The 25,166-nt window shown below is 39.7% G+C and overlaps 1 protein-coding gene across 14 annotated transcripts in view; it reads left to right on the forward strand.

Annotated features, from left to right (window-relative positions):
- The window catches only part of Sox6 (SRY-box transcription factor 6), a 592,637-nt gene that overhangs the window by 290,431 nt on the left and 277,040 nt on the right, over positions 1-25,166 (forward strand). For all 14 annotated transcript variants that reach the window (XM_085841377.1, XM_085841381.1, XM_085841379.1 and 11 more), the window contains one exon: positions 3,417-3,624. In XM_085841377.1, the coding sequence (XP_085697503.1) occupies positions 3,417-3,624 (208 nt within the window). The remainder of the gene's footprint in view (positions 1-3,416; positions 3,625-25,166) is intronic.

Genomic DNA, 25,166 nt, shown 5'->3' on the forward strand with positions numbered 1-25,166 from the left:
AAATCTCTAGAGTGGTTTGAAATCTTTTGTCTAAGTTTGTTTGCTGCTCTCACTCTGTATTTCCTCTCTATTTTGACTATATTTCCTTTGTTAAGTTCACACAGAAATATAGTATTTCCCTACCCCCTCCAACTCCTCTCTTGCCCATCCTCCTTCCAGATTCATGTCATGTACTTTTTAAAAAATTTTAAAAATGCTATGTTTCGTGGCTGTCCATCCTGTTAAAGAAAACTGACTCCGCTTCCTTCAACAGTGATTCCTGGCCAAGTACCCTTCCCTGTTCATGCCAGTGTTGACGGCTTGATCTTGTGCAGACCTTGTGCAGTGCCACAGCTGCTCTGAGTATATGAGTGCTGTGCTTGTGTTCTATCCAGCAGACACTGTGCTGCAGCTGTCCTCCACGGTCTGTGGCTCTTACACTCTTTCCACCTTCCCTTCCACCATGTTTTCTGAGTCTTCCTGGGAGGGGCCATGATAGATTCCCCCCACCTCTGTCTCTGTCTCTCTGTGTCTCTATCTCTGTCTCTGTCTCTCCCTCCTCTCCTCCTCCCTCCCTCTCTTGCTGTCCCTCCCTTACTCCCTTCCCTCCTCTCATTTGGGGTTGCTGACATCCTATGAGACAAAATTTTAAAGATAGCTTGTCAGTTTTACTGACATGAATTAGGGGCATATCTCTGTTCATGAAAATCCCAGTGCTTATGAAATTTTATTAAGTTTAAAACTGATAAGCACATCCCCCTTCCGAGTTCCCAAAGGCCAGGCTAAGCACTTTTGTTTCTACCTCAGCCTCTCATGAATTTACTCAATGCCTGTGTTGGTTCCTTGGCAACATAGGAGTAGTTCTTGTGGTAATCGTGACTTTGCAGCCTCATGTTCTGTACTTGTTAGTGTAGAGGCACTTTGTACAGATCATGGGACAGTGGACAGCATAGGTCATCACTGAAGTAAAGGAGCCCATGGTTATTGTCTTTGGTATAGGATGATGGTAATTACATTCTGTGACCATAAAATAAAGAACACAGTCTAACAGATAAGTGATAACCAGCTTACAGGGCTGCTTGAACTTGAGCCTGAGGGACAACTGGCACTCCATGCATGGACTGCTAGTCTGGAGTGCCTCTCCAGAGCCTTTCAGTCTCCATCTGACACCTGTGAGAGGACCTCCATTCTGCTCAATAGAGTCACCTGTCAGTGAGCAGGTCCCTGGGCCAGATTTGTCATTCAGCTCCTCTTAGCTTGGGCCAGGGCTTTCATTTTTATTTTTGCACTAGATGAGCTTACTTTGCATCTTAGGGAAAGGGAAGGATAAAGAATCTAGTGACCAGTACCAATATCACAGTCACAGTGGCACTGCAACTATGTTTCTGGGGACTTTGTTTACACAACTTGGAGACTGAACCACCCATCCTAAGGAATCAAGGCCTAAGCCCAGTAGGCATTGCACAGAGGGGTTTCTCAGCCTCTCTCCACAGAATGCTTACAGATGTTAGCTGAGATGCCAAGTCTTCTGTGGGTTGTCTAGGTGCAAGATAAAGAACTCTAGACCATGCCTCACCTGCTTACTTTGTCCTTTTCAAGTTATTTCAGATTTCAGCATTGTACACAGCCCCTCTGGCATTGTGCTAGCAATAATATGAAGGCAGGGAGCAGAAGACTCATCTCACACTGTTTTAAACTGTTTTATTGAAATTCAAACCATACAGTTTATCTATTAACACAAGCCATTCAGTAGACTTTCCAGTAATCACAGTATTTAAGTTAATCGAGGGTCACATCAATGCCTCTAGTTCCAGTGCTATATCTGTTCCTTCCCTCAGACATTATCTCCCCTCTGGGGGCTCTGCACCATGCCCAGGGGCTTTTCAAGTGCTGTCCCATCCTCTGGTCCCTTTCTCCGTGAGAACGGTGGCAGCAGCACTATTGAGCGCAGCCATTGTTTCATTCAGTAGAGACTCGCTGATTTAGCCCCACACCTCCATGTACCGACGCAGTTTCCCCAGCCTCCCATTTCTTCCAGCACTAATTTATTTCTGTTACATGTTCTAGGAGACCAAAGCTGGTGGTGTCTTTTGCATGGCAGGCCAGTGCTCTGCCTCTGACCCAGCTCCAGCCCTCCTTCGCTCAAGCTGGCAGGGTTACCTTTGGAAGAAAAGAGACTAGGAGCCATTAGAATTTTGATGTTTCTGAACAGCTTTTCTTGTTTTTAATCAGGAAAAGAATATTTTTGTTCAGACAAGATATATGGAGGGCTACAGCTATGTAATGGTTGCCTCTAACCCTTGGTTCTTGATTTTTATAATTATTATTTTACTTTAAATTACGTGTGTGGGGGGGTTTGTGACTGTGAATATGTGAACACAGGTGCCCACAGAGGCCACAGACATCAAGGAGCTTGGAAATGGAATTGTAGAACTGCAAAATGAACCACGTGGGTGCTGGGAACTGAACTCTGGTCCTCTACGAAAGCAGTGTACTCTTAACAGCGGAGACATTTCTCTCCCTGGTTCTCAGTTCTTATTCAGAGATACAAAACTATTTCCTTTTCCAAAAGCTTTCATGTGGTGTTTGTATTTTAACCTAAGATTTGCTCCCTCTCTGTAGCTAGAGATGGGCCTCCTAGTAGTTAGCAAGCTTTTGTATACTGGGAAGTAATTCCTGTGCAAACATTTCTGCAATGAACAATTTACTGTTGTTCAAGATAGTTTTTAAATGCCACGTGGACGGCATGCTACAGCTGGGGCATCAGGAGCAAGGCCATGTGTGTAGCTTGAATCAAGCCTGTGTCCTACAAACCCCAGCATTGGGAGTATTGAGATCGCTGACTCTCTGGCTCAGGTTTAGACATTTTATCTAATTTCTAGTGAGTAGTGAATGTTGGGCATTGAAACTAAATTCCACTATTTTTAAAGTTTCTAAATGGGAGAAAGCAGTTTTTGTTTGTTTGGTTGGTTTTTTGTTTTGTTGTTTTTTGTTTTTTGCTATGTACGTATTTTGGTCTGTGGGAAGAATACTGCTGATGAAAGGACCCAGTTAGGGAGAAAGACTTCACCAGTTCTCATCCTGGGTCACTGAAACTGAATGCTCACAAGTGCAAAGCATGTGTGAATGAGAAGCCAAGGTGTCCAGTTTTGTTTTCTTACCTCAAAAATGACGAAGCTTGAACCTGGGCTTTGCGTTTAGTTCCTTTGATAATTAACTGCTACTTTAAAGTTCAGCATTGCTTATAAGACAAGCAGTTCTGTGTGTCTCACTGATTTATTTTATTTTGTCAATATAATTTATTTGATCTAGTGATAATCATGAGCTATTCAACAATTAGGTTTTCTTCTTTCCCTTTTCTTTTTCTTTTTGGAGTGGCTGGAAAAAATATACTATATATTAATGACTTTTATACAATCTCATTTTATTTTTTCTAGGAGTCAGAGAATAATAAGTTATGTTCCCTATATTCCTTCCGAAATACGTCTACCTCACCACATAAGCCTGACGAAGGGAGTCGGGAGCGTGAAATAATTAACAGTGTTACTTTTGGAACCCCGGAACGCCGCAAAGGGAGCCTTGCCGATGTGGTGGATACGCTGAAGCAGAAGAAGCTGGAGGAGATGACTCGGACGGAACAAGAGGGTATGTGAACTTCCTCTCTGGGCTTTTTTTCCCTCGGCAATAGCAAAATAACCAAGATTCCAAGGGCCAGAAGTGCCCAAGAAAGCTGGGAATAGTCACTCAGAGGTTACTATGGTGACAGCTGACTGAAGTCCATTATGAGTGCTAAGCAGATAGCCCCAGTTTTCCCAAAATCTGTGCGTTTGGTTTGTTTCTTACAACAATACCCCAAGGATTAGAACTGATGTTAACCATCACCCTGGAAAAAGATAGCAAGGGAATTTCCCTAACTACAGCTTTAGTGATTTTTTTTTCTTATTTCCTTTTGGCAGATAGTTTTTTGATGATATGTCCCATTTAAAAATGAAGTAAACTTTTTTTTCTAATGTGTTTCCCTTCCATTTTCTGACTGTTACACATTTAAAATTTCACATTCACCCCTAAATGCTGGACTAGGGTGGAGAGCTGCTGATGCCCTCCAAGCGTGGGAGGCGGTGCCTGCCACAGCCTTCTGTGCTCAGCTCCTCTACAGGAGCCTCCAGTGGACTCTGTATTTAAACAAAATGCACTGTGGACTTATCACAGTGAGTGTGTACATGTGTTCTTTATCTGTGTGCTTCAGCCCTGACCTAGCCCTGGGTTTTTCACCAGTTTTTGAGATTTAGACCTCAGTGACACTCTAGGGGACTTTGACTGGCAGGTAGTTCCCGTCTAATTGAATTTATTCTTATAAAGACTTAATGTTCGTCTTTTATTGATGTTTGTGGAAGTCTGACTAAAGAGTCCTGCTAATCAGATTGCTGGCGCACAGTTGATGCTTTTGATGATCCAGGTTACCCAGCAGTAACTTAGGAACTGCAGCCCTGTCTGATACTTACTTTACCCAAAGCTCAGTTTTTCTAATCCTAAACAGGATTCAAAAGTGGCTGTGGTCTTTGTATTTAACATGGCAATTGAAATATTTTGAGAAATATTTTGAGAAATAACACAATGAATATGAAAGTCTCTTATAACTGCAAACTATGTGGATCTGAGATGTTCCTGATGATGATCACATTATCAATGTTAATCATTCCACTGTGTTTCCACGTGCTGATGCCTCTGGAGACCACTGAGGTGATTGGATAATCAACGTTACCATTATTTCTCTTTAGTTACAGACCTTTAGAATTCTTGTGCTTGCTTGATGCATACATCACATATTTCTTTTTACACACCCATGTGTATGATTGATCCTTTTTGTCACCTGAGGGTATCTGTGCATGTGTACTCGTGAATACTGATTGCCTCTTCAATACTGGGTTTCAAGCTCTTTATATCTTTCCCAATTGTCAGTAATTTCTAATATGTTTCTCACATTCATCTTTAGATTGTGAAAAATGGTGATTGGTACATTCTGATCTATATTTAAAACATGAACAAGTATGCTGTAGAGGGGCCGATGAGCAATTATGGATAGCACACGTGATTGTTAGTGTGTGAACTCTGAGCTGACTGACTCTTCTGCTCTTTCAGAGCTTTGTCTTCTCTATTACTCCCTTCAACAGTCTAGTGAAGTCTGTAACTCCTTAGCACTATGGTAAACTCAGAAAATAAAATCTATAGATTTAGAGAGAAGTGAATTATATTAAATACCCAAGTAATTTTTAAAATATGGTAAGGGAGATTGTGATACCCTTTACTCATGGTAAGATAAAGTTTAAGGTAGGCCCAGCCACTCCCTTCTCGTGTAGCAGTGCTATAACTGACATGTGCAGGTGTTTTAACAATTGCAGTGAGATGGAGAACTGTCTCTTGTTAATGTGATAATACCACAGCCACAGCAGATGTTGCTTTCACCCATCACTTGAGGAAAGGCAAAAATCTCAGTATGAGCTAGTTGGGGAAAGGTTGCTTTCCCATCTGAGTTCTGTCTATCAGTCTTTTGGGGTCTGTGGACTCAAGGTTAAGAAGGCTGTTGCAAGATTACATGCTGTGCTCACAATGCATGAGGGAGTAGTCTCAAACTTTTAAAGGCTTTGTAGTCTAGTAAAAGGCATAGGACACATCGTGAATGAAACCCAGTCTGAAGTCTAACAGTGACAGGCTCCATGAAAGCTGAACAGATCAAATGTTTTGGGAGTTTACAAGGTAAGGTTGCTCCTGCCTAGGAAGCCACCGGAGGGTTCTATGGGGAATGAGTCCTAACTAGTCTGGAGAATGAAAGTAGTGCTTTGGTGGAGTGCAGGGAAAGACATTGCAGGCTGAGGAAGGGCATTGCACATAAAACAGCCAGCCTTCAGGCTCTAACTTGAGGTGAATTTGCATAGGGGATATTAAGATAGAAAAACTAGGCTGTGTTTGGATCCTGACAGGTCTTGCCGTTCTGGCTAGAAAATTCAAACGCAATATTGAAAGTGATGGAGGAACTGTTAACTGTTCTGTTCTTCATGGCAAAGGATTAGACCTTTGCTCTGAGAAAGCAAATCTGGCAGTTCAGTGTGGGGTGGATGGGAGCAGGGACAAGTATTCAGGAAATAGTTCCAGGCTAGAGATGATAAGGGCCTTAACTAAGACAGCAGAAGTGAGAAAGGAAGGCTGTATATGGAGATGGAGTCGGGAGAGGAATTGTGAAGATGTATGAGTGTGCAAACCAAGGTTTTATTGTTGTTTATTTTGTTTTTTTAATCTCTGGTCAAATAGGAAGATAGTGATACAATCAATAAAATAAAGAGCGCAAATATGGTTTGCAAATGGGAGCAGTACATGGTTTCTAGTTTTATAATGTTATAGTTTGAATCCCATTTTTTAAGTGTGTGCATGTATACACATAGAGGCACATGTGCATGCCCACATGCCCACATGTGTGTATGCAACACCCTGCCTTAGCAACTGTGTGAAGGTCAAAGAACAACTTCAATCATCAGCCCTCCCTTTTCATCCTGTTGAAGGCAGTGTTTATTATTCTTTGCCACTGCATACACTAGGCTAACTGCCCTGTCCCTTCCAGGGATTGTCCCATCTCCACCTCTCTTTTCTCATAAGCATGCTGGGATTGCAAATGCACACCACTGTGTCCAGCATCACATAGATACTAGGATCCTGAATTCGGGCCTTGGCACTCTTACAGCCAGGGCTTTAGCCACTCAGTCACCTCCTTATGCCTGAATACTAATTTCATTTGTCTTCTGGTAACAATAGAAGGCAGTGGGAGACCAAGGAGCTATAGAAAGATCATTAAAGTTTAGGATAGATTTCTGATTCTAAAATGATCACAGACAATCCTCCCAGTATCTCCTTGGCTTTGGCTCTTTAAAGCCTTGGGCCTGGTTCCTCAGGTGGAACAGGACATCTCACGGGGCATGTAAGAACTGTTCACATATATCATTTCCCCTCCACATCATGGTTTGAGGGCCATATTTTAGGATCAACTGATTGGCAAGCCTGTATGGATAACAGAATAAATGAAGATCTTTCTTGAGTCATTCCCAGAAAATGTTTTGACTCTTTATCAAATTAAAAAGACCTTCCCTCTCATTCCTCTTAATGCAGAAACTCATCTGTATGAGATTTATCATTGTCCATTTAAATTGTTGCTTACATAATAAAACAGCAACTTTTCAGGCAGATGCATTGATCCACTATATCACTCTTCTCCCTGAGCATTGCTCTGACTAAATTGCAGAGAATCTGATGAACAATGGCATTCTGTCAGAAGCACCCCCTCCCAACAGTGAAGCTGATGGGAAGATGAACAAGGGTTCTGCCTTTTGTGAATTTAACTTTGATTTAGTGTCATAAGTAGATGAATGGCTATGTGGCACTTAGGGAAATGACGGGTGAGTAGAGACACAGGAGTCTATTGGATGACTAAATCTTAGAATCTTCTTTTTAAAGTCCTGTTGATACTGGTGGGTAGAGTGCGCAGAAAGGCTGTGATTAATAGAGCCAGGTTAGAATGCTTCCAACATAAAAATCCTTCAGCTGCGATTAAATGATGAATCCTAGTTATCCCGTGTTACCCATCTTGTTGCCAGCATAGCTGGGTCCTAACATAAGCGACAGTTGTCAGAAAATGAACACTTTAAAAAGGACTTCTATATCTAAATACATATATTTAATCAGAGAGCCCTTTGGCTTCTGAAAATAGGTTGTCTAATGAGAATTTCATTTGAGCAGCTGCGACTGAGGAGGTCAACAGGCAGCGCTAGGAGAATATGGCCCAGCTGGTTAAATGTGGTGGCTGTCGTGATTTAAACGGTCAAGTGCTGCTTGTAATCCAGGACCGTCTGTTTGTGGAGGGAAGAGTGAGTGCTTCAGCATAATGTACAGCTGTTTTCATCTCTCTTTAATAATAGTGCTCCAACCGCTGTCATGTCTTGTGTATCATACTACTGAGTATATGGTCCCAGGCCGCTGGGGTGGGTTGCAGTCAGCATTGGGAGTCACGTGAGGAACAGGGACACAAGAGGAAAACCCTTGGGTGTCAGATAAGACTTTCTGACTCTCAGACTTTTCAAGATTCTCTTTTGGGTAATAATTACCACCATCGTGAGGAAGCAGCAGTGCTTGGAATTAGGTACAAATATCAGAGTAGATGTAGTTTTTTTGGGAGAGTGTGGAGAGGACACAGCTTAGTCAGGGTTCCATAGACACTTCTGGGTCAGAGACATAGAGTATGAATTTGCCCCCTGGTGTACCTTAGGCCATCAGGGTGATACAAGCACACAGATACACCATGTTGTGCCCCCCGACAAAGGGCAGTAAGCTTGGACTTCTGACAAAGCAAGCTTCTCAAAGGATGCTATAGCTGTTGGGAGTACCATGTATGTGTTTCTGTGTATGACAGGCACACTGGTATCATTTACATCTCTAAACAGTCATCTGGTCTGCGTTCCCATTGAAGTGTACCAATGTTGTATGTTTTTGTGTAATAAAGTTGTTGTTTAGTATAGCTGAAATGAGGAGAAAACTCTGTTTCAAAAGTCATGTCCTAGACTGAGGTAGATCTGGATTTGAATCCAAGTTTCAGTACTCATGAAAGCATTTTTACAAACTGTCATGTGGGCTGGAGCTAGAGCAAGGTGTTACAGTTTGGTAGTTACTCAGTATTTACCACAAAAACTCTATAGCACATATTACTAAATTTCTTGCTGTTTTAGTTTTTTTTTTTAAATCCAAAATGTGCATAAGTATCATCTTAGTTACTTTTCTATCTTTACACCATGACCAAAGCAATAAAAGTAATCCTTGCATTCCACTTGAAGTCCCACGGTGAGATCCATGATAGTGAAGTGAGGAACAGCTGAGGGCTCACATCTTCATCTATAGCCAGGAGAGAGAGCCTGCCTGCAGTGACACACCTCCAACAAGGTTACACTTCCCAATCCTTCCCAAACAGTTTCATCAACTGGGGGCCAGGTTCACATATATGAGCCTATGGGGACCAGTTTCTTTCAAACTACCAAAATTATAGTGCTGTTATGAAAGTCAACCATTGGTCAGTGCACTAAGTCATGTGGACCATTGTGGGCATACAGGATAGCACTCAATAAATCGAGCCAGAGTTATCTCCTGGCCATGAGACCTTGCGTGTATGACTTAACCCTTCTGTGCTTCAGTTCCTTCATCTATGAAGCTGGGTTTTGGAGACTGGATATCACTTTTCTCATCACAGCTATGATTGCTATTATTATTGTAACTACTATTACAGTGTTGTTATTTGAAGAAACTTTTCAAAGAGAAATGTTATAAAAATCTCATTGCATGCGGGCAGGCTGTAGGAAATGCCCCAGGGTGTTAAGGGATTTAGCATTTGGCGGCAATGGTGTTCTTGTGTTCTGGAAGAGCAATTCAGTTTTGCTGGCCTTTCAGGCCTTCTGGAAAAGCTGATAGTAAAGTTTCCCCACTGGAAGCCAGTCTTCCCTGCTCTGAAATGTGGAATGCAGTGTTGTCAGCCACTGAGGTTGGTGGAGCTTTGGATGAGGTTTCAGACTCCTGTCAGGAACAATGTGTTCCTGTTGCAATGAAATAAATCTTTGAAATCCTGTGTAGTAATCACAAGAGCACCTTGACATTCCCGCTATGCTGTAGCATCCAAACAATTTTATGGCAGAATGTGTGAATATTAAGGTTTTACTATATTTTGATTGATTGTTGAAGTCTTAGCATGTCTAAACCTTTTCTGGTTATCATTTGTGAGATTTGTACATAAAAACACATTAAAAAGACTCAGAGATATGGCTTCTTCAGTGAAGTGCTTGCCTCCCACATATGAGGCCATGAGTTTGATACTCAGAACCTACTTAAAAGGCCACTCCAGGACTGTGAGTTAGGCCCAGGAGGATCCTGGGGGCTTGACAAATTGGTGAGCTCCAGATGCAATCTCAAAAACTAAGAGGGGAGAGATTGAAGAAGACACCCTATGCAGACCTCAGGCCACGCACATGTATGTATGTCTGCCCCAAACATGTACACATACATATTACACCTATACACATCAGATGGCTTTGATTATTCACTGTAGCCCTGCCAAGTATCATCTCAAGCAATTGGAAATGAATACTTAGGCTCCACAGTCTGCTCACAGTTAGGTGAGGAAACAGGTAGGTAGCCAGAACAATGCTAATACAGCTTTATTTAAATTCTATTCTCCTTTTTTTCCCCTAAATTTTATTTTCTCCTAATAATATTTATATTCTTGGTGCTACATTGGATTATTTAGTGTGGAATCATGCTTAGTGCATTTTCAAGTTAGGTATATTTGTTTTTCAATTTTTGGAAACTGGCCAATCTCTCTTGTAACTTTAGGAATCACAGAATGAGTGAGAATTCCATGGCCCGTGGCCTTTTGGACAAATCACTAGTTCTATCTGCAGCTGTTTTGTGGCCCCTGTTACAGTCCATGTAGCACAACTGTGCAGCTGAGTCCTCTCCTTGACTTCTCTTAGTTTGGCCTCTGCTTTGAAAAGGTACTGTAGATTCTTGGCCCATTTCTAGCTCCTCAGATTTAAAGGTTAGTTTTTTTCCTGGCCCTTTTCACTAATAGCATTAGCAGACACACACAGTTGTTTCAGGTTTGTCTTTTGCTGAATGGGGAGGGGGTTGAGGGTGCTCTAGGCATTTTGTTGTTTACAAAGAGGCAGCTTCCTAATGGCTCACTGGAAAGGCACAGTATCCTCTGCCTTTTGAATTTGGGAAGTTTGCATTTTCCCTTGAAAACCCATTACATTTTCTTCAGAATTTTTTTTCTGTGAGTTTCAAGAAATGCGCAGAGGAAACTTTGGATCTTTAGTATTTTTTTAATAGTTGAAAGAGAAAATGAGCAGATACGCATGGCCTTGTGGATGAGGCTGTGTACTGTTGACTGCCCATGGCTTTCTCTTGGGCAGCCCTTGCTCTGGACATTTGGGGACTTTGCTGTTCTCTTTCATTTGTTTTGAAATAGCTTTGAATTAGTTTTTAAATAATACGTTTAGGACTTTATAAAAATGATGGCGCCTGTAGCTTCTGAGCCTTGGTTGTATCCTCACCCCCTTTTCTAAAAAGGCGATTATGGAAAAACCCCATACTAAAAACAAAACTATAAGAACAGTTGAGGAAGATAGACCAAAGAGATCTAGACAGTGACAGCTTTTGGAGAACACACACATGCACACAGGAAACAGAGCGGGAAACAGACAGAAAGAGAAAAAAGAGTGTCAGTATCAGTATCCATACTCGTGATGCTTGTTCCGAAGGGAGGACACTCACTCACCTGTGCATCAGACAAGGGCACGATGCTCCCTGACATTATTGGCTGCACTACCGAAAATTGTGAAAAATTTAAATGTCTAGAGACAGGACAGTAGAACAGACTGTTACATGTCACACCTTCAAGTAGTGTGTGAAATATTAGACAGAAGAGATGAGTTTTGCTGTGTAGTATTATGCATTTTCACTTCTTATCGTTTTGTTTTTAGTTTTTGTTTTTTTTTTTCTATAATCACTAACCTTTTCAGAAACTCAACAAGAGTCTTCAATGGGCCCCTTTGCTGCAATTTCCCTTTTGTTGTGTCCTAATAAAATGTCTTTGGTCCTTTCAACAATGGCCAAGCGCAGGTGCCTTGTTCTCCTGCTGGACTGTGATTACTGGGTTTGTTAGGAAACACACTGTTTCCCTTTTGATCGTCTTTATTCATGTTCCCATCTTAAGATGTGGTTTTGGGATTAGAATTAATTACTGACCTCTAATTATCTTGGGTTCACAACCTAATTTTCCTGAAATACTTTAAATTTAAAATTACAAACCTTTTGATTATTGCTCAATCCTATTGTTTATGTTGAAATAGACAAAAATTTTTGGGTAGTCAATTGACCTGTTATATGGAAATCTTTGCCTTTCTCTAAGAATATCATAGACCAATAATTCCAGTTACCAGGAAGCTGAGGCAAGAGGATCACAAGTACAAGGCCATTCTGGGCTATATAGTAAGTTCAAAACCATCCTGGACAAACCTGTTTAAAAATAAAATTAAAAAAAAAAAGAGGAAAAAGAGAAAGGAAAAGGAAAAAGGCATATCACTCAGTGTTTGCATGCTTACTTTGCATACATGGATAGTCTGGGTCTCATCTGTAGCAGTTTAAAATTATTTAAGAATCCTTTCAGGGGAGGGACTGGGATGATGACTCAGTGGTTCAGATTCCCAGCACCAGGTAGGTTGGAGGCCTGCCTATACTCCTAGCATTCTGGAGGTGGGATAGGATCTTTGGCGCAAGGTGGCTAGCTAGACTAGTCAGACCTATAAACTTTGGGTTCAAGTGAGACTCTGTTTCAATAGAGTGGAGTCTTATCATGAAAGAGACCCAAAGTCAACTTCTATTCTCCAAAAGTCTACTATATATGTTCATAAATGTGAATATGTGCTTACTAGGCATGCACCCACCACACCGCTAATAAAAATAGAAAAGAGGACTTCTTTCCGATGTTGGCTTGAACTTTATATGCAATCTTTTATAACCCTAGGAGCTTGATAGTAAATTAACTAATTGATTTGAGTTTTAGTTTTTCAAAATTTATAAAATGATGTTGATATATATATAATACACACACACAAAGAATCAATTCTAAAATTCTATAATTCTATGCTATTTTGACTGTTTAAAACTTTGTAACTAAACTTCAGAGTCCACTAGTCAGGTTGCCCCTCTCCCAAAATGTTTTTGAAATAAATCACTCATTTCAACCAATCTCATAATTCCTTTTCTTTTACTCTTGAAAGTGTTCATGATTATCTCTTCTTTTTGATCTGGGAATATTTATGAAGTGAGTGATAAAAGCAGCTATGCAGTTTTGATGTCTGAAGAAGACATTGTCCAATGAAATCCTTACAAAGCCATGGCTTCAAGGCCCCGACTTAGTGCTGATAGCTTAGCTCTGAATTATATGGTGGCACAAAGGTGGATGCACTTTCTCAGTTGATGTCTTTTGGGTATAGGTCTGAGGAGCCCACACTGCAGCACAAGTCCAGACAAATGCCCCACAGTGAAGTCAGAGGATGCAGGCTGTCTACTACCACTGAGAACACCAGAGTTAGAGGCTTATGTGTTTGCATAATTGCTTGCAGTATGTTAAAAACAAGTAAATACTAATGATGAAGGTATGCTGAATAGCTATGGCACTATGGTAAATATTGAATCGTGCTAAGAAAAGCCATAGCAGCAGCAACAGCAAGATCAATCACACCATTGTGTATTTTTTAGCGAATGGGAACAAGAATCAAAGGGAAGTCTTAGAAGAAGCCCAACACACTGTGCTCTGAAATTCCATCATATTCCAGAATGCCATCCCAGCTTAAAAGGAACTCACTTAGACTTGTTTATTTATTTACTCATTTAAAATTAATTAATTAATTAATTAATGTGTATGTGTGTGTGTATGAGCATGCCATGGTGCATGTGTGGAGGTCAGAGTATGACTTCTTTCAGGAGTCCTATGTCTCCTTCCACCTTATTTCCAAGGCACTGGTCTCCTGCTGTTCCTGCATAGCATATTCCAGGCTAGGTGGCAGGTAGAAGCAGGAGCCAGCTTCCAGCTGGTTCTACTCTCTCTGCCTTCCTTTGTCTCTCTCTGCCTTTCTCTGTCTCTCTAGGAGTGCTGAGATTACATATGCATGCCACCATGTCCACATATGGCTTTTTATGTCTCCCTTCATCAAACTGATCCCACAGGGACTTTTACCCTTGAGACATCTCCCTCACTCTCTTTGGCCTTTTAAAAGGATGAACCCTTAGCTCTCAGTTTCTACCTTCTACATACTTAGATTTCAGTTCCAGGCAAGCCTGGATGGCTCAGTGGATAAAGGAGCCCACTGCTAAATCTGAGTTCAATTCCCAGGACCAATGTGTGTGTGTGTGTGTGTGTGTGTGAGAGAGAGAGAGAGAGAGAGAGAGAGATAGAGATAGAGAGAGAGAGACTTATTCCTGTGGAGTGTCGTTTAACCCCCATACACATAATGGAATGTGTGCTTCTCATATCACACACAAATAAATATAATAGGAAATATCAAAACTAAATTTCCTCTTCTTCGGAGAAGTCTTATAAGCCTGTGATCCTAGCATCCAGGCCTAAGGGAGATCACACCCACACTTCCTCTCCTCTCCTCTCCCCTCTCCTCTCTCCCCTCTCCCCTCTCTTTCTTTCTTCTCTTTCTTCCTCCCCTTTCTCTTCTTCCTCCTCTTTTTTTGAGGAGGTATAGGGTCTCATTTATCCTATGCTGGCCTCAAATTTACCTTGAACTTCTGATTCTTCTTCCTCCACTTTTCAAGTACTAGGATTCAAGACCTGTGCCACTATAGCTGGTTTTATGTTGTATGTGTGTTTAGGGGGTCTCTGGATGCAGGCTTTATGGATGGTATGCAAAAAGTCTGCCAACTGGACTCCATTCCAAGCCTCACAAAATCCTATGGACATATATGTGTACTTCATTTTAAGATACTTACTGCCTGTGACTTCCTCACTTGTCTTCTGTATTGTCACCCACTTTATTTAGGTAGAGAATCAACCAGGGCTTGTCCAAGCCTGTTTCCGAGCACTTGTAACTCCCAATAAATGTTTATTGATTGAAAAAAACAAATGAAACTTATCTTGACTAATGCTTCTAGTTTCTCCTTCTGCCTCCCCTACCTTGCATTTACCTCACTCTCAGAGTTAGACTTTTAAGTATAACTTTAATGGCAATGCAGGCCAGTGGAAACAAAAACAATTTTTTCTTTTAGTGACATTACTTGCCCCTCTTTTTAGCTATATGAGACCTATTTAAAAGTCTTTCTGCCAACGAGAATGTGACTTTTGGTATGATATCATTTTTCATCATCCCTTGGATTGGAATTACACTCTCTATTCTGAAATCACAGCCCTATGCAGTTATGGCCAATTGGTTCTCAGTTTACCATGGATATATGCAAAGTCTCAAGTCTTTCTATGCAGCCACATCATGAACCTCTCTTATCCATCCATGTTGATCTCACACTGATGGAAACTGAGTTCACTATCTCCCTGACTGTGCCTGCTATGTCGACAGCGTCTGGGATAAGCTGTATTCTTGTTTACCAGGTGGAAAATAGCTTCTGTGACTTTTTTCCAGCCTAGATTTTCTTCTATCACTTCATTAGTGTTGCTTTGAATATGAATAGCTCTTATATTCTCTATTCTGTAGTATGAATACATTCCCTGGTCAAGGACCTCCATACAGGTTTCAGTTTGGTGATATCACAAAAAAAAATTCTATGAAATTTATAAAATTTTCCACTTTTTGTCTGAAAAGAAGTTTCTATTTCTCTATCATCAGTATGCAGAATAATGACTGGGTTAGATGGTGGTTTCAGTCTTAGTTTGATAAAAAGCTGCTACACAGCTTTAGAGTCACTGTGCAATGTTTCTTTCCCACTAGCCACTGAGGAGTGACTTAGTGTCTCTGTATCTTTGTCAGTAGTTGGCTTTCTAACTTTCCTTTTAGCCATTCTAATGGTTATGTTGTGATATTTTATGGTGAGTTAATCTGTATTTCTTTTATTACGAGTGTTACCCATTGTATATGCTGTTTGGTGTCTGTGGGTCCTTGCTCTGTGTGTCCTTGCTCGTGAAATGTCTTTCAGACCTTGGCCCTTTTGTAGGAAACCAGATTTTCTTTTGCTATTGTATTTGGCAGCTCTTTGTTAGTCTAGGTAGTAGGCCTACATCAGAGATGTGGTTTGGAAGTATCTTCTTTAGTCGTTAGCTTGCCTTTCCATGTGCCTACACAACTGCAAGTTTAGAGTCTTAATGCGGACTAGATGAACAATTCTTTGTTTTATAGACTATATTTTTGATATAAAATTTTAGAACAACTTCCAAGTCCTGGATTTTAAACCTCGTTTTCTACTTTCTCCTCTAAAGGATGTATAGAACTGTACACTTTACAGTTAAGTTCACATATACTTTGGAGGTAACTTTTGTATAAGGTGTGAGATTTAAGTCAGAATTCATTTTTACATGTTTAGCTAATGGATAGTTACCACTTCTTTTGAAAAACCCTGTCTGCCTCCATTGATTCATATTGTAAATGACAGGATTGGCTACATAGGATGCCCCTAGAACTCAGGAACAAAATGGCATAGCGAAACACCAGCAGCTGCAGTAATGGCTAGAACAGAGATCATGTTGGGATGGTGACTCACTGGTCAGAGGGCAAGATTACCAGAGATTCATTGCAGTTCTCCACAGCACTAGGGGCATGTCAGTCCACACAGGCTGCCACAGTAAAGTGCTGCAAGCTGGGAAACAAAGACCCATTGCTCACATGCCCAAAGTCGAGGAATCCCAAGACCTAATTGCTCCCTTCTTCTTAGTTGATACCATGTCTTCAAATGTTGTTAGGGACAAGCAAGCACTCATAGTCCTCTCTCATAAGGTCACTAACTTCATTCATCACCCAGCCATCAAATCTTTACCTCTTGATACCACCATATTTGGATTCTATTCTAGCATGTGGGTTTGGGAGGACAGAAACATTTGGACCGTAGTAATACTTGAAAACAAAATTAAAAACAATATTATTATAATTTTTCTCAATAAAGTAAAATTTTTTTGATATACACCTGTCACATTTTTACAGAATCTGTATAATATGAAATTGCAAAATGCTCATAAAAAGCAATAATTTAAATTTATGAGCATGTACTTGAAAACTTGCTGTGTTGAAGATGTACAAATGATATACATATTTAATCCAGTTTCTGTTAAAATCTGGTAAGACCTAGTAAGTAAGATGTACACCATCATATTTGATTTTTTTTTTTTATAGGCAGACTTACAGGCACATCCAACCTTTCAACATTATAGCATATAGTCATTTACAAGGTTCATTCCTGTTAACTGCAATCAAGTTATGAAATAGATTATTAAGATCTCATACATTTTAAAAGGCATATATGATTGTGTGTTGGACCACATTCACAGCAATCTTTGACTGCATGTGGCCCTGATAATTAATTCTACAAGGCATTTATTTATTAAGCTCTTTCAAATCTATTGTAGTAGAGCAAGGTGAGAGCAGTAAAAGTGGGAAGGAGGAAAAGAAGGCAAATATAAGAATAGATACTGTTCTTAGTGGCTAAAGGTTTGGTGGAAGAAAAGTGGAATGAGTAAAGGCTGTATATGCTGTAATAGGAGGAGTCTGGTAGCACGCGGCAGGGCAGAAGACAGAACCATTATTTTGTCTCAGAATAGAAATTTAGGTATACATTTTGAGCTGGATTTTAAGTAATTATTAGCTCAGTATCCTGAACAAGGGATAAGTTGGAATCTGAGGTAGAAAAGAAATGTACATAAAATGTCAATGTTATGAATGAACTTCTCAGGATGTTTATTGTTTCTAATTCAGGTGATCTGAATGAAAGTAAAAAATAGGTCGAAGGTATGCTGAAAAGATGGAATTTGTTTAGTGCTGGAAAACAGATGAGAACTTTAAATATGAGGATTAATGACAGAATAGGATTTTTTTTATGGGAAGTAACTATTGGCATTCTGACTATCAGTAGCAAAAAGACAATGGGCAATGAAGGACAGTCTGCTGTAGGCTATTGTAATGGCCTAGGCATATACTGATAACAGCTAAAACATCAGTAGAGGATATATAGGAACCAGATTTTAGAGATACAGTTGAAGTTGCTAATTGGCTATGGTGTATGCAGTTGGAGAGACAACTGGAAGAGAGATCTGAGACTATTGAGATGATCTGTCTCCCATGGAAGTTTCAGGCAAATGTTTAGTTCTAGATGCACTAAGTTTGAGTATTCTCTCCGTGGATGGAAAAATACACCCAGCATGCAGATGTATGAGGAACTATACAAGAAAAAGAAGAATATGCTCTGGAGGTCCTTGCCTCTCATTGCCATGGCGTAAATTTCTTTTTTTTTTTTTTTTTTAGTGAACTAATTTTGATGGGTTGTGACCCATCAAATGGGTTCTAGATGGTACAGGGAAGTCACTACACCTGGCCCATCAAAAAATGCAGTAGACACAAGATGAACTACATCTTGTGTAGAAAGGATGCTGACTGCATAGCTGGCATGCTGCCTTATAGTAAACTTTTTGTTAAGTCCAAAAACACTCAAGAAAAAAAATAGTACATTAATGGCACAGTGGCTTGCTGTCACTACCAAGTGTTACATGTGCCACACAGTTGCATTTGGCAATTACTGACTCTTGGAAACTGGTGGAACAGTGGGTTTGTTTATGCCAGGGTCGGTAAAAATACCTGAGAAGGGAGTTACATTATGGCAACATGGTCAATATAGTGATATAAACTTTTAACTCCACTATCATCTGGTACCTAAGTGCTATGTGTTCTGGATTTGACCAAAACATGATGACATGGCCTATGACAGTGACATACTATATATAGCATTAACTTCAAACAGGATAATACAGATCCATGATCAATTTCCTAACAAATTGTTAAATAATTGATCATAGTTTTAAGTAGTAGGTTAAAAATACTAGCTGTGGGGGAGCTAGGTCAATACATATAGATGTCAACTCTCCATTTGATTACTTATTCTATAGGTTTGCATTTCCACATAGCTTAACAGTTGAACTTATATTACAGCATAAAGATAAATGAAATCTGAATCTGCCTTAATAGTCTAATGACTGGCAAGGGTGCTGGTGTTAGGGGCTTGTCAGGGAAAGCACATTGTCCAAGCAAAGCAGGAAAGTTATTGTGTGCTTTCAAATGTATTTATTTGGATTCCAATTTTATTTTAGTTTTTGTACCTTCATCAAAGATGTAGACAGAGGTCACAACATGACTATCTATGGTGCTTCAGGAATACCACTAACTGATAAAGCTATAAATAATACAGAAAACAAAGCCCACCACCACACATATTAGCCTTAACAAAATAGACATCTAATTACTAAAGGAAACCCTGTATTCTCCTTAGACAAACAGGTCTAGAGGTGTGGAGGTGGCCTGGGCAGAAGTGAATTTTTGTAGTGTTTAGGTGAACAGCCTCAGGTTTCTCTGGTGAAGAACTTGAGTTTTCGTTAGCCGCACTCACTCTGCCAGTCCTGCTGTTTTGCAACAGGGCTTAAAAGTGCTTTAAGTGCTTGTGACCGTGGTAATGAATGAAAATGTCTTTCTAGCACTGAGAGGATTGCATTAGACTGAATAGTCACCTCCCTTGTAAAAGCACTATTAGAGTGGGGCAGCTGTAAGTAAGGATAACGATTTGTGTCCACTGCTTATTTACTGAAAATTGTCAATGTATTATTTATTGAGAGCTCTCCAGACAGTGCTTGTCAGAATAAAAATGTCAGCTCTGAGCAAAATGTTATAATACATAATAAAAATGCTAGGTACGCATTTTAGGAAGACAACTAATTAGACCCGCTTTTTCTTTAGGAAGGGACAGTAAAGATGTCTAATATCAGAGACTTTCTCCATTTGTATACGGTCTTTTCTTTCTTCCCTGCTCAGCTTGGTATTTGTTTTAAAAACTTAACCATGTCTGAGAAATAATGTGACAACTTTCTGTGGTTGCCATTAGACTCCCCAAGAAGTGGGAGTCTTGCTCAAGGAGGAAGACCTGGCTTGCCTCCCCACAGTGAGCAGTCGTCCTCACCGCCATGTTTTGTCTGGAATTAGATGTCACTTCCTCCCTGAGCAGTGCTCTCGGAAAACTGCCTCCAGTGTAAACAAGATAAAATTATTAAGCTTATTCCTCAGCCGTGCTAATTAACCCCAAACAAATTTCACATTAAGGAAACAGAATTCAATCAATGTAAATGTTATTGCCGTGTATTACTGTAAGCAATAATAGAGTGGCTAAAATAATTAATTATTTTGTTTTTTTTTAAAAGAAAGTATTCCTTCTCTATTTTTAAAATGTTGTTGCAAAATATTGTGTGGGTTTATTCTGCCTTTCTTTGGATCTCCTGGCATAGAATATGAAAGACTCAACTGGCAAAGCAGGAGTAACACAAAAATTTCTTCTGAACACTGACTATTTTTTCTTTTCTCACAATTGGATTATAGAAGGGGAGAGTGTGCTTTGGAGAGCTTCACATCTACTTGGTCTAATGTGTTTTCATTGGCAGTCCTGCGGAGGCCAGGCTGATTTCCTCGGACCTGGTCCAGTTGACAGCTCATCATGGCGGTCTCCTCTCCATTCCCAGCACACTTTAGTCAAATGCACATGGCAGTGCGGGAAGGGCACTGATATAATTTATATCTGGGAGGAGAAGAGAAAATACAGTTTTGCAGCATTTCAGGGTTTCAGAAGCATTTGCCTAAGAAGACTCCCCTACCCCCCTCCCTTTTAAAGAAAAATCTGGGTTCACACAGGAAGTCAAATTATCCTCTTCATGGTAATTTTCTAACATCAAACCCCGAGATTTCAACGTGATTGCTTGGTTTTGCCTTTGAGAACTTGGATAAAATTTGTTATTACCGTTTTCATCATCCTCAAAGGCCTTTCACTACACAAAGTACAGATGCCATATGACATAACTTATTTCTCATTCAGGAGAATGTGTATCTGATTAATACAGAGTAATTTATCAATTATAAATAGCACATTCTGTGGCAAATAGAACATAAATCAAACATTGTCATATTAAGATTATTTTGAAAATTAGTATGCGACTTCGCCAATATATACCATCAGACATTAAATTAACTTTGAAATTTAAAGTAATTTAGTTGAATTATACAATAAGGAATATGTGACTATAAATTTAACCCCAGCATTTTTTCTGTAATTTTTCCATTGTCAAGCAGTTGCCTCTGTTGTTCCTGCCATGCCCAATTACGTAGGTGTCTTGGTTAAGGGTGCCGCTGAGCACCTTCCCCTTCTCTATTAAAGCTGTCTTCACCTTGGTAGGGATAGTTAATCCTTTAATGATATCTTAAATATCTAACAAGCAGGTTGCTGCTAACTATGCACAGTGATGCCAAAGTGAATAACAAGAACATAGGTGTTCCAAGAAAAAGCTGGCGTGTGCCACTAACGACCATAAATAAATAAAAGCCAGTCCTCATAGCAGAGATATGAAAAGATTAAACTCTCCAAGTGCTTTAAAATCACACCTGGGCTGACCATTTACTTGACTCTATATTTTGATTTCAAATAATTTGTTTCAGACAATTATTTAAATTTTAGTCTATACCTTTAGTTTCTAGTTCCAAATATTTGGTTATAGTTTTGTCATTTCTTTGGACATTAATTTTTACTTTTCCAAATAGAAAGCAACTTTAGTTTTTATTTCTTCACAGTCTATAAGTATCTGTTGATGCCCTGCACATTATAAGAAGCTACATTCAGTAATTTAAAAAAATGGAGACAATAAAAATTTGCATTGAGCATGTCTTCATTTTAGATGTTTATGTATGTAAACATATTTTAGGCAAAAATGTTTAAGTAGTATGTATGCTATAGCAGAGAATATAGGAGTGCTAAATATGATAACCAGCTCTCCCATAGCTTCTGCTAGTCAGAGAACTTATAAAATGTTAAACTGCATGATTTCTATGATTCTAATATTCCTAGACTTAAAAGTTATACTATAATTCCAAGTGAATAAATGCAATAAAATCTAAAAATAAGGATCCTCGTTAGAAGAACCTGTATTAGTGTATTTTTAAATGAGATGCAAAAGCCTGCATCTGCCGTTTTATTCCTTGTAAGACAGTAATTGACAAACTGCAGTCAGCACGCTTTCATGTGTTTTTCTTCCTCTGCTGAATTCATTTTTTTTTTTTAAATGAAAGTTAAAAAGGGAAAAGGGGACTCCAGGATTTTGAAACTCACTGGTCCTGAAGTGATGGGAAAATAGGCGAGGTGTCACAGCTAATTTCTGGCCCTGTTTTATGAGTTCTGCTCTTCCTTATTCTCCCTGTCAGCTCAGGAATCCCCGAGGCTGTGCAAACTGGCTGAACATCACTCAATCTGGGTTTTATATCCCCTTTTAATAATGTTGAGTCTATTCTGTCCAACTTTGATTCAGACAACCTGCTTGTCTTGAAAAAGTGATATATTTAATCAGTGGCGCTGTCCCCCAGCCCAGCTCCCACTGCGTGGGACTGCAGCCGGGGAGTGGTGCAGTGCTCTGTCACTGCTGTTTGAATGGGTAATGTGGAGCCCATCAGCTGAGAAGACAGGAGCTGGAACTGCATGTTAGGACACACGATCAAAAGCCACTCTCCACTTTCTGCCAATCAAACCTCATGTTGCCTTGTGGGGCAGACATTAAATAGATTTTTTTCCAGCCTTATACTGTGGGCACTTTGCCAGTTTGACATGTGAACTGTTACAAAAAGATAGCAGAGTTTTGACTGCTTGCTGACTGCTTAAAAATATTACTGAACACTTGTTAGAAAGAAATGTTCATAATGCTATATTATAGAAAGCCAGTGAAATGCTTGTTACTCTTATGGGATTCTATGGGTTTTTGTTGTTGTTCTGGAAGTGATTGGGGCAGAACAAGGCCAGACAGTTGCTTCTCGGGAGAAAGTAAAGGACAAGCTGAATGAGCTGGGCATAAAGCTAACACTCAATATGACTAACAGTTCAGCTGGAGTGATAGTCACTGGGTGGAAATAATATCAGTAAATGAAATATTGTTTTACATTCTTCCCTGGTGTTTTAAAAATTATTTACTCCTCTGAAATCAAAATAGGAGAGGCTGTTAGTAGTTATATTTTGAGGAAAACCAGCATTTGAAACTTGAAATTGTGACTGACATGGGCCTCTCCACCTTTCTGTTTATTGAGGCAAGAAGCCCATTTCTGAATTCCAAGTCCGTATCTGGTTTGTGTTTGTCCCGTGGCTGTTTTCAGGGCCTCTTTCTCTTTGTTCTGCCCTGAGGATTTCCCCATTATATTCCTGCCTCACCCTGTGCCTGTATCAGTCTAGTAACGATGATGGCCTAACTACTAAGCTTTTATAAACAACAATGAATAGAAAGTACTTTTAATTTTAAAAGCGCCTTGGGACTGGCATTTCTGACCATTTCCAAGCTCCCAGATAACTGTCCCAAAGCTGTTAAATCTAGGTTTTTTGATTCTTCCAAACTTGCCTCTTGGTACTTGCTGTCGTCTCTTCTCTAATGATCATTTTAAAAGGAGTTAAACATTTTCACCAAAACATACCATGGCAGTCTAGTGAGCTGCACATAAACAGCTGCTCCTTCAATAAGCCATTCTTTATAATACCCTTATTACCTTCCAGTGTCTCAAATTCTGATTAGTCAACAGAGCTGATTGCTGCACACATTCCATTGCCCGTCTTCTCTGCTCAGCTGCTCATGTCTGAGTAATCACAACACAACTTGGGCATTGTTTCTCCCAAGTTGCTGCTCATATTGTGCCTTGAAAAACTCTGGATTATCCAGGAAAACTGCCGTGGTGTGGCTGTGAGTGACTTTCCTAACTTGCATTTAAATTGTCTGCAAAAAGCACTCCATAAAAAAAAAATCGTGTAACTTGCAACTCTTAGGTTAGAGAGAATATCTGCAACTTAAAACTGTTCCTGTGATCCGATTATGAAACAGGCATGGCATGTGGCTGTGTTTTAAAAATGAGTCCTTTATAAATGTGTAGTTATAAAATTGTTAGGCTACAGATATTACATTTCAGTCAGCTCTGGAAGAGATAATTGTGTGGAGAACCTTACAGGAAGGGTCCAAAGGACCTCCACTTTTGCTTAAGATGAGATAACTTTAGTGCAGTTACTGCAGGCCACCACTGGTGCCCACCAGATAGGGCAGCGCGGTGGCGGCTACAGTTAGGACAAAATAAGTAGGGTGGGAAAAGTGTCTCGACTGAAGCTAGAATTTCAGTGATTCCTCTGTTGTGACCCCTGGAATTTACTCTCTGTGAGGAGGAAATGCTGACACACTGGAAATGCAACCTCAGCCAAGGCCCTAAATCTGTCATTGTGCTCTGGAGTCTGCTCTGAAAATAGCGTAGCTCTTTTGGTAAATTAAAATCGGTGTGAATGGGAACAGATGTCGCCATGCTTCCCCTATCTTCAGGGATGCCCAGTAGAAAGGGGAGGGTCAGCGGGGTTACAGGGTGGAGCACGCTGGGGTATGCAAACAGGGTCCACACAGGGAGTACTACTGACATGTTCCGGAATAGATATGGACTTATCCGGTGCTGAGTGTGAACTTGCCTACATTGCTACACCTAGAGGAAAAGGAAGGGGCAGTGTGTATTTCTGGGAGACTCTTGGATATTCCCTGTGCTTGTATCTTTTCTTCAGCAAGCTACACGGTCCCTGGATACCATTAGCTTCTTACTTTCTGGAATTCTCTTGCCATATGCTCCTAAAGTATTTGTTACACTCTAAGGCTATAGTAGAGTCTTTGTACTGATATTTGTCAAAAATAATGAAAACGGTTTGTGCTTTAAAACTGTACAATTTATCAAATAGCATATGTAGCCAATTTAAATAAGTCTCATCGAAGTTTCAGTCTTGATTTGAAAAAATAGCATAGGATGAATTTATTTATAAGAACCTTAATAGTTTCTCTCAATTCCTTTTACATTTTAGATTACCTTATAATTTTCTAAATCTACATGAACAATAATGATCAATTTTGTCAGCATTATTCACACCTTTTATTAATTTAACATAGATGAATAAATGTGAGTGTTGTGAAGAGTTGATTGGGAATAGATTTTAAATCTGACAGTTAGATTACAGGGTACCTAAGAAAAAATGGCTCTTTCACTAGGTACCTAGTAATTTAATTCTTGTTTGAAATTATTATAATTTATTACAGTGTGTGGGTCCTAATGAATGTCTACTATTAAATGAAAAGGAGAAATTGAAATTAAGATTATGAAATTCTTTTAACTCATATCTTTAAATCCTCTTAAACAATTCCAAAGACATTAATAAGCTATGTAGGTTTCTTTCCATATGCTACAATGACAGATAGAAACAGTTTTTCAACATTTAAATATTCTAGGAAATGTTGCATGCCCTACAACTCTACACTTGCAATCTTGGGATTTTATAAAATGGGAAAAGCCATTACAAGAACATTGAACTTG

This window comes from Mus caroli, unplaced genomic scaffold (assembly GCF_978045245.1).
Source record: "Mus caroli unplaced genomic scaffold, Mus_caroli_1 scaffold_8, whole genome shotgun sequence".
In the NCBI taxonomy this organism is placed as follows: domain Eukaryota; kingdom Metazoa; phylum Chordata; class Mammalia; order Rodentia; family Muridae; genus Mus; species Mus caroli.